This window comes from Cyclopterus lumpus, chromosome 19, assembly GCF_009769545.1.
Source record: "Cyclopterus lumpus isolate fCycLum1 chromosome 19, fCycLum1.pri, whole genome shotgun sequence".
In the NCBI taxonomy this organism is placed as follows: Eukaryota; Metazoa; Chordata; class Actinopteri; order Perciformes; family Cyclopteridae; genus Cyclopterus; species Cyclopterus lumpus.
The window spans coordinates 801,089-810,402 of record NC_046984.1 but is presented as its reverse complement, the minus strand read 5'-3'; the positions used below and the strand labels follow the sequence as shown (position 1 = coordinate 810,402).

The 9,314-nt window shown below is 44.2% G+C and overlaps 2 protein-coding genes across 2 annotated transcripts; both read left to right on the top strand.

Annotated features, from left to right (window-relative positions):
- The first annotated feature begins 150 nt into the window (after window positions 1-150).
- rsph1 (radial spoke head component 1) lies at window positions 151-3,380 on the top strand. Its single transcript, XM_034559010.1, has 8 exons — window positions 151-319; window positions 400-513; window positions 1,051-1,156; window positions 1,298-1,388; window positions 1,763-1,898; window positions 2,424-2,495; window positions 3,051-3,108; window positions 3,263-3,380. Exons 1-8 carry the CDS (start codon window positions 269-271, stop codon window positions 3,295-3,297), a joined length of 663 nt encoding a protein of 220 aa, XP_034414901.1. The 5' UTR covers window positions 151-268; the 3' UTR covers window positions 3,298-3,380.
- A 1,051-nt stretch (window positions 3,381-4,431) lies between these two features.
- adprm (ADP-ribose/CDP-alcohol diphosphatase, manganese-dependent) lies at window positions 4,432-9,232 on the top strand. Its single transcript, XM_034559494.1, has 3 exons — window positions 4,432-5,210; window positions 7,191-7,313; window positions 8,198-9,232. Exons 1-3 carry the CDS (start codon window positions 4,637-4,639, stop codon window positions 8,521-8,523), a joined length of 1,023 nt encoding a protein of 340 aa, XP_034415385.1. The 5' UTR covers window positions 4,432-4,636; the 3' UTR covers window positions 8,524-9,232.
- Window positions 9,233-9,314: the final 82 nt, after the last annotated feature.

Below are 9,314 nucleotides of genomic sequence, written 5' to 3'. Positions count from 1 at the left end.
TGAGATATTGAGCTGTAATTATAATATTCTAAGCTGCTAGTCATAATGTTGTGGTAGTGTCTCATTATAGTCTGACAGGATCAAAGAGGGGCTTCTATACAGGTGAATGCAGCTTATGCAGTATAACTTCCAGCCAAACACACGACTCCTGGTCACGTGGGACAGACCGTTGTCACGGCAACCGTAAACAATTGGCGCACACCACCTGTCCAGTTTGTACCGCAACACGTTCAGCTTACACCGTCCACGCTTCGACCGGTACCTGAGGATGTCGGATTTGGGATCGGATGATTTTGACGAGGAGCGCAGTAAACTCGGGGTGAGCGGAAGTCATACATGCGTGTTCGGGGACGTTAACCGGCTGAAACTAACGGACCATGTGGTTCGGTCCACGGGCAGGAATATGAAGGGGAGCGGAACGAGGCAGGAGAGAGGCACGGAGCCGGTAAAGCCGTTCTACCCAACGGAGAGGTCTATCAGGGCCGGTACGAGTACGGCGGAAGGCACGGACAGGTATGCTAACGAGGTCACTAACTAGCTTAACGTTAGCTAGTTCACTAACTGGGTCACTAACTAGCTCACTAACTAGCTTAGGTCACTAACTAGCTAGGTCTCTAACTGGGTCACTAACTAGCTTAGTTCACTAACTAGGTAGGTCGCGTTACGCCCACAGGTCCCAGTGCGGCTGAGTGAACACAGACCACGTTCACACACAGAACGCAGTACTCACACCACACGACAGGGGGCACTGTTGTACTGAACATGAGTCCATAACGCCCTCAGCGTTCACACCAATTACTCCATGTACGGTGAGGAAACCTGTAAACACCTGTGAAAACATTCCACCACATGAAGAGGAGACATTTAACCTTCAGATGTGGTGAGAGTACATGGATCTGGTTGTACTCATGCAAACTGACATCTTATGAAGCTGTTTATTCTATACATATTCATGTTTCTGTTCCTGCCTCAAGGTGTACATTACGTTACATGGAAAAGAATAGTCTCTTGGACAACTATATGTATCTTATCTTTGACTGTTTTGTCTAGGGGACATATTACTTCAAGAACGGGGCGAGATATGTGGGAGACTATTACCAGAACAAGAAACATGGGCGGGGCACCTTCTACTACCCTGATGGCTCTCGATATGAAGGTACAATACAGTTAGAGCACATGAGTCGAGAGAGTTGCCAACAGCTTTATTTCAGCAGTGTGTGCAGTCCTGTGAAGGTTTAAACTGTAACAGCTGACATGGGTCCAGCTTCAGGAACAAACTCTCCCTGTTGTCTGCCAGGGTCGTGGGTCGAGGACCTGAGAAAGGGTCATGGTGTCTACACTTACCCCAACGGAGACACATATGATGGAGAGTGGCTAGATCACATGAGGTATGACCACAGTTTTTAAATCACATTGCGGTGTTTTGTCATTTTCGTTTCAGTAAGCACACATTTCTGGTTTACAGCCTGCTTGGTTTCTTTGAGTGATCCAGAGAAATGCAGGAGAATGGGATGTATCACTGCTGTAGAAAACAGAAATATGTTTGAAGTGTGGATCTTTTTCAGATTTGCAGGTCAAACAACATCAATGACGATGAGGTTGGGTTTCAAAAAGACTATATTTTAATATACAGCAGGATCTTTTTATATATAAAAAATGCAGACACTGAAAAGCTATTAAAATAACAGTTATAAATATGTGTCAAAAGCATAGTTTCAACATGGACGTCTTATAACCTGCACATGACCATATCCATTACCAGGCATGGACAGGGCCTTTACCGCTACACAGACACTGGCTCCCTGTACAAGGGCTCATGGGTAAATGGCACGATGGAGTCAGCTGGAGAGTACATCCACTCTAACCACAGATACAGAGGCAACTTTGTCGACAGTAATGTAAGTTCTCCTTTGATTACTCGTTCACAAAATGCTTGGAAATGATGAACCTCTTCCACTGGAGCCTGAGTAGTTGCAAGGGACAATAACAGTGGAGACAGCTTGGTTCATTTTTGCCAGGCAAGATCATTCTCTAATAGCTTCATATAATATACAAGTGGTTATATCATCTCAGCTTTCAGTTAAAGTACTGTACATATTTTGTTGTAAAATCGACGTCTATCTGAATTCAGTTCCTCTACATTCCATCAGTATCAGAAAGAAAAGCCCAAAGGGTTGCTGATGGAAAACTCAAGAAACAACATTACAACTTGGGATTCGGCCATGAGTGATCTATGATAACATTGTGATTGCTAAGATTCCATAAATGCCGGAACGTTGCTAAACATAGATCCAATCTGACAAGAAACATGAGCAGTCTGATGATCAGACCGGTTATCGTCTAATTATTGGACATAACCAATCTACTCTGGTGAAGCTGCTTGTGATCCCAGATCTCAGACAACCTTCCTTTTTATGTTGCAGCCACGCGGCGCGGGGAAGTACGTGTTCTACACCGGGTGTGAACAGCATGGTGAATACCGTCAAGCAGAGCAGGTAATTCAGCAACAACACGTCACGGTAATCTGGAAAAAACAGAACTTTGTCAGGGCACACGGAATGAATACCTGTCCTGATGTGACACTCAGTGAGACACACCTCTCTGAACTCCAGCCAGGGACTGATGAGGAGAACGGTAAACATGTCAAAATACAGAAGGCGCCCTACCCGGGTTCCAGAAGCGGTTATCTGACCTTAGGGGCCTCAGGGGGAGCAGAGCAGGTGCTGCCACTGCCTTCATACACAACCTGCAGTCAGCATGGGCTACTCAGCCACAGCAGTGTGTTGCATGAGGAGGGAGATGAGAATGTTGTTTTTTGTTGTTGTTGAACATTATAGAAGTATTCTTATTTGATGTGCATGTTTGATTCATATGCATGATGTGATTGGTGATCTTGAGCGACGATATCAGTATGTTGGAGATGCAGTGTGTGCCATCTTTAGCGCCCTCGCTCCACAGTCGTGCTGCTTCCTTGTAACGAATACTGAACACCGTGAAAGCATCAAGATGAAACTGTGACTGCCTTTTGTTTGCCTTGCTCCATTCTCAAGTGGATTCCCAAGTGTATCACGGGGCTGACGCTGTGGACTCCAGGCCAAGACGCCTCAGGTGAACCTTCTCAAAGTTATTGATATACCACAGACCAGCAGTAAATATAGCTCAGTCTTTGTTTTTGTTGTTGTTTCTGGGGCATACATTCAACTCTATAGCTGTTTTTGTAAGTACTTTGTGTGAATGAGTTTGTCTGTTTTTCTTTGGTCAGGTGGGGAAACGGAAAGCGCTTCAGCAGAGAGCTGACCTGTGAGATCAATCCTCAACCTGCGTTTGCAAACATAAATATGCTCATGCATATTGAAATAAATCTGTTGTGTTTTCCCATGAAGATGTGTGGTTGTTGTAGCAACGGGAAACTTCCCATTGTCGACTGTAATTAATTACCAGTGGATGTATACAGTGTGCACTTTTCATACAGTGTCTAAATATTCATACTTCTGTGGAAATTTCCAGAACAACATCTACTTTCTCATGTGAGAAGGGAAACTTTATCCTAATAATGTAACCAGAAATAATAACCCCCATCACAAGTGTAACCTCAGTACAGGAGCTGCAGGGCCAGTCGAAGCCTTTTCGGGGCCAGAAGCAAGTTTCAGTTTGGGGCCCTTTAAGCAGCTCGTACATTTTTATTTGGATATTGCCAGTTTACAATAGAAAATATCTCATGAGACTTTTCGTAAAGAGCAGCTTTAACATTTCCCCATGAGCAGAAACCTGGAACAGAACCAGGCTCTGAGTGGGCACTGGGTTTACTTAATGCGCTGTTATTCCAAGAAGTGCACGGCCTTCTCATCCTTTCTTCCTTTGAATGCGCTCTGCGTACATTCTGAAAAACATTTGTGAGTGAAAGTATCGGGAGTGAGTTCCATCTCCTGAATGCTTCCAGACAATCTATAATATATGCTTTAGGTTCTATCAAATGAATGGTATCAATTTGTGCTAAAAATACCATGTACATGTGCTCAGAGAAATGTAGGGGAGGATTAATTGTTTGGAAGAGCTGGTTTTGTAGCTGCTAAAAGCCATTATGTATTATTTCAGGCACCAAGAAGACACCTCAGAAGCCGAGGGGGGAATGTGATATGTGTGACTTCTCGGCAGGACACTACACTGTAGTCTTGCACATCAGACTCATCTCCACAGCTGTATCAGTGCTAAAGAGACTTATCCTACCTATTGCGTTTGATGCGTTCTGTCAGAAATCTCCTTCGGTTCAGGCAGCATACCTACTTAGTTAGTGGGTTTAAATGAACCCTCTCTGGCAGAAAGCCCTGGAACCCCCCACGTGCCTCTACCACTTGTTCCCAACATTCGGTCTTTCTAACTGCATTATTTTGAAGGCTACAGCCGGAAGTCATAGCGTCGGTTGTCCTGCTCATCGCTAGCTTCACAGACCCCCGGTGCTGATGTCCTGTCACCGTGTGGGACGATACAGGAAATTGAACACTCCAACAAACCAACCAGCCTGGCCGCATTTCATCATGTGCGGAAGTTGAGAGACTACCGGGCCCGGTCCGTGTCTCCAGTGTGCTCAACTCTTACGTCACGCGTACAACGGCGTCCGTTATTCCGAAGCTCGAGAATGGACGCGCATCCTCGCGGGACGCCGCTGTTTACCTTCGGCGTGATAGCGGACATTCAGTACGCAGATATCGACGATGGATACAATTACACCCGGACGAGGAGGCGGTACTACCGGAGCAGCCTGCAGCTGCTGAGAAATGCCCAGCAAAGTTGGTCCGAGGCGGCTGTCAAGCCAGAGTTCATCCTCCAGTTGGGAGACCTTATCGACGGCTTCAACAAGAGCCACGGCGCCTCGGACCGGGCGCTGGACACCGTGCTGAGGGAGTTCGGCTCCAGTCGCGTGGAGGTCCACCATGTGTGGGGGAACCACGAGTTCTATAACTTCAGCCGGAGCGCGCTGCTGCGCTCGGAGCTCAACAGCACGCTGCACACGAAGAGACGCCTGAACGGAGTCCCGGCTGGCAGCGACACGTACGCCTACCACTTCAGCCCGGTGCCCGGGTTCACCTTCGTGGTTCTGGACGCGTACGACGTGAGCCTGCTGGGCAGAGAGGCGTCCGGCGAGCGGCACAGCGACGCTCTGGGCGTCATACGGCAGCACAACCACAACCAAGACCTCAACTGCCCGCCAGGTACTCGCATTACAACAGGAGGCATTTCATTCACAATGGTTCTTCTTTTCCTCTTTACACGACTGGACGCAGTCAATATGTGGTTGAAGTGTGGACTTTCACCTTGAATACTTTGATATAACAACTATTTCACTAACCGTTTAGGAATAACACGTGTCCGAAGTAATTGGACAGTTGTCTTACACGTGGTTTGATGGCCTGTCCCTCGTTACTTCATGACAAACTAAGCAGATACAAAGTTCTGGAGATGATTAAAAATGAGTTTGCTGGTCCAGGGAACTCTCAGCATGAGGACCAAAGAGGTGTCAATGCCATTCAAAAGGCTGATGAGCTATACAGACCTATCAGGCAGGTATCAGAAACATTAGGATGGACCAAAGCAACAGTTTGGTACATTCCTAAAAGAAGGAATATAGTGGAAAGCTCACGGAAGACATGTAAAGTAGACGTAGCAGAGTTGTTTCCTTGTGAAGAAAAGCCCTCGATAACACTGACATAATAATACTGAGGTCCAGAATACTAGGAGGCTGTCTTTGTCAAAGTCTACAATCAAGCGGTGCCTTCATGAACCTGAACAGAAGGTTTACGACAAGGTGCAAACCACTGGGAATACTTAAGAACAGGAAGGACAGACTACACTTTGCCAGAAAATATCTGAATGATCCTGATCAGTTTTAGATTTAGAAGGTTTGGAAGATGAACCCAAGATGAACTTGTTCCACAATGATGGGAAGAGAAAAGTGTAGAGAAGGAGAGGAACGACTCCTGGTCTGAAGCAAACCACTTCTGGTAACCCACCAATAGGTGTCCATTGATGATGTCACAGCTGATAGAAATGGCAGGATGAGTTTTACAATCTACTCAGATTCAGCTAAATTATGCAATTGATTGGACAGCGCTACACAGTACAGAAGGATAAAGACCCAACACATACTGTGAAAACAGCCCAAGAGCTTCTCAAGGCAAAGACATGGAATATTCATAAATGGAAAGTCAGTCTCAACTTCAATCTCAACCCAAGTGAGCACGCTTTTCATTTCCTTCAGATAAAAGAGAAGGCAGAAAAACCCACAAACCAGCAGCACCTGAAGGAGGCTGCAGTAAAGGGAGGAAACTCAGTGTCTGGTGATGACTATTGGTGTAATAAATATATGCATAATAAACGGATTATATATATATATATATATATATATATATATATATATATATATATATATATATATATATATGTGTTTTTTTAATTATCATTATATTCACAACTATGTTAGTATTTCAAAATACTTCTGAGCCTCTATAAACACTGTATAAACATGTCTGTAATTCCTAAACAGTTATTCATTGAAATAAAACTGAAGGTCTACACTTCAACCACATATTGACTGCTTTATTTAAAATCCATTGCAGTTGTGTAAATAGGCAAAATAAAACAAATTGTGCCACAGTCCAAATACTCGTGTACTTCTGACTGTAAATGCTTCCCATTCACTAGTCTTTCACCACTGACTCCTCTATTGCATCTCCCACATGCCAACAAAACCAATCCACAGTCAACCTGTAAAAGGAACATTAAGGATCTTATTTCTGGTTTTACACGCCGACATAAGTTGTGAAACTGGTCTTAGTGCTAGGAACCAAAGTAAAAGCCTGGTGTGGATTTAACCCGTTTCACACTCCTGAAAGCTTCTTTGTAAAATATATAGAGACACTTTCCTTTTAGATGTGGATCTGAAGCCAACCTCATCCTTGCTATTCTGTTTTATTTTTCAAGGACGTCTATTAAGCAAGTATTCCATTCTTCAGAGATGCTCAAATTACAACCATAGTCTCTACTGGAGCAGTAATGGGAAGTGCCTTTCTTATGGGCACGCTGTCATTTGGCAGTAGACCCCGTCACCCAGAAGGGCTCTGCCCCACGTTTCCCCATGTGGCATGTTTTATTGCACTGTGAGGAGCCACTGGATCCAGGTGTTCTTGTTTCAGTGACTAGCGGCCTGCTGCGGAGGTTCACGATGTTCAACGGGGGCTTCAGTAAGGACCAGCTGGACTGGCTGGGTTCTGTTCTTTCCTGGGCCGACGACAAACGGGAAAGAGTCACACTAGTCAGTAAGTAACACATTATTTTTGATTCCTTGCATCTTTCAGCTGGGCCATTGATGGAGTGAGAAGAGAGCCCAGGTCAGCCCTGTGACAAGCCTTCACTCATCCAGTCTCTGCTTTGTAGATCCACTCTGAGAATGAGACTGCCAAAGAATACATATTTTGTGTGCTGATAGTTGGACGTCCCTCTTCCTTCCTGAGAGGATTAGTTTATCTTATTTCATGTATAAGCAGAGAGATGGGTGTAGAAACTGATGTTTGAAGGTCTCTCTCTCTTGAGATAAAAAGTTGCTGGCCTCTGGATACCAATTTCTCAAAATGGTTACCAATGGCAACCTGTCAGCTGTTCCTGTCGAGCAACCTCGTTTTCAGCTGTTTAAATTTGCACCTTTACATTAAATGGTTTACATTCCAGCTTTTCTGTACATTTGGTTTTCCAACTTTGCATATATATGTATGTATGTATATATATATATGTATGTATGTATATATATATATATATATATATATATATATATATATATATATATATATATATATACACACACACACACACACACACACACACACACACACACACACACACACACACACACAGAGAGAGAGAATAACAGCTGGAGTCGATGCTGAGCCCCTTATTAGAACTTATGTGAAGTCTGCAGCTCCCTGTTAACCAGATGGTAGTAGTACCAAACAGCGCAGACTTGAGTGACATCACTTGAGGCAATGAGCTTAAGACAAAACGATCCACATGAAGACGTCCCTTTGCTACCTTGAGATTGGCATTTTTCACTTGGTTTGTGTTTTCTAGACAAAAAAACGATTTAAATGATTCATTGATTCATGGAAAATGAATGTTAAGCGACATCTCAACATGCTCTTCTGCCCAGGTCACCTCCCTGTCCACCCCCGCTCCACAGATGACATCTGCCTCGCCTGGAACTTCGATGAGCTCCTGGCCCTCATCCAGTCCCACAGCAGCGTGGTGTGTTTCATGGCGGGACACGACCACGATGGTGGATACTACCAGGACCAGGACACAGGGGTGCACCACATGACGTTAGCAGGAGTGATCGAGACGCCGCCTGACAGCGACGCCTTCGGCATCGTCTCCGTGTACGAGGATAGGATGGTGCTGGAGGGGAGCGGGAGGATCACTGACCGAGTGTTCCTGTTCCATCCCACTCCAAGTGACACAAATCCTATGGCGATATGACACATGTCGTATTTAAGATTCATACAATGTTGTAGCCGTCATGGAAATATTTGTGCAATGTCTCTGGATTTGGAGAAGGTTATCCTGCGTGGCTCATTCACAGGATGGCTGTTCCATTCTCTGGAGAAGTCTAGGAATGTTACAATGGTCAATTTAAAGTTTTTTTTAAGATGAAAGACATTCACACATGTACTCAGTTCAGTAGTGGAAGTACTATAATGTTTGATTCTTTTAGTTCTAAGTAGGGCCATACCTTCAGATGTGAAGCACTGACAACTATTGCTACACAAACAGAGAGCCACATTCTGTTTTTTCAGATGCACTTTCCTCAGTAGAGCAAGTGCAGTACCCCATATATGTGATTGCACTTACAAGTTTATTTATTATCTTGACAACGTATGAAGCATATCTTTTACACTGGTTGTGTTTTAAGTTGGAGTTCAAATGATATAGCACTTGCACATTTATACTATATTACAATGTAGGCCTTTTTTGCGTGTTGCCTATTGCACACAATGATTTTCTTTGACTGTTAATTGCAGAGAAATTTGTTGTGATTTGATCAGTGCATTGTATTGATAACTATATAACTGATAAATCCCAGTTTTCAGTTTGAAGTCCTGCACAGGATGGGTGCCAAGCTGTATGATTCACAATGTAAAACAATATGACGAATAATAAAAAATATACATCAGTAGTTCTGAGCCCATCCAAACATCTGATGCTCCATTCATGTTCCATAGCAAAGTGGTGGATTGAAGCTTTCTGTTACTGGAGTTCACATTTTTAGG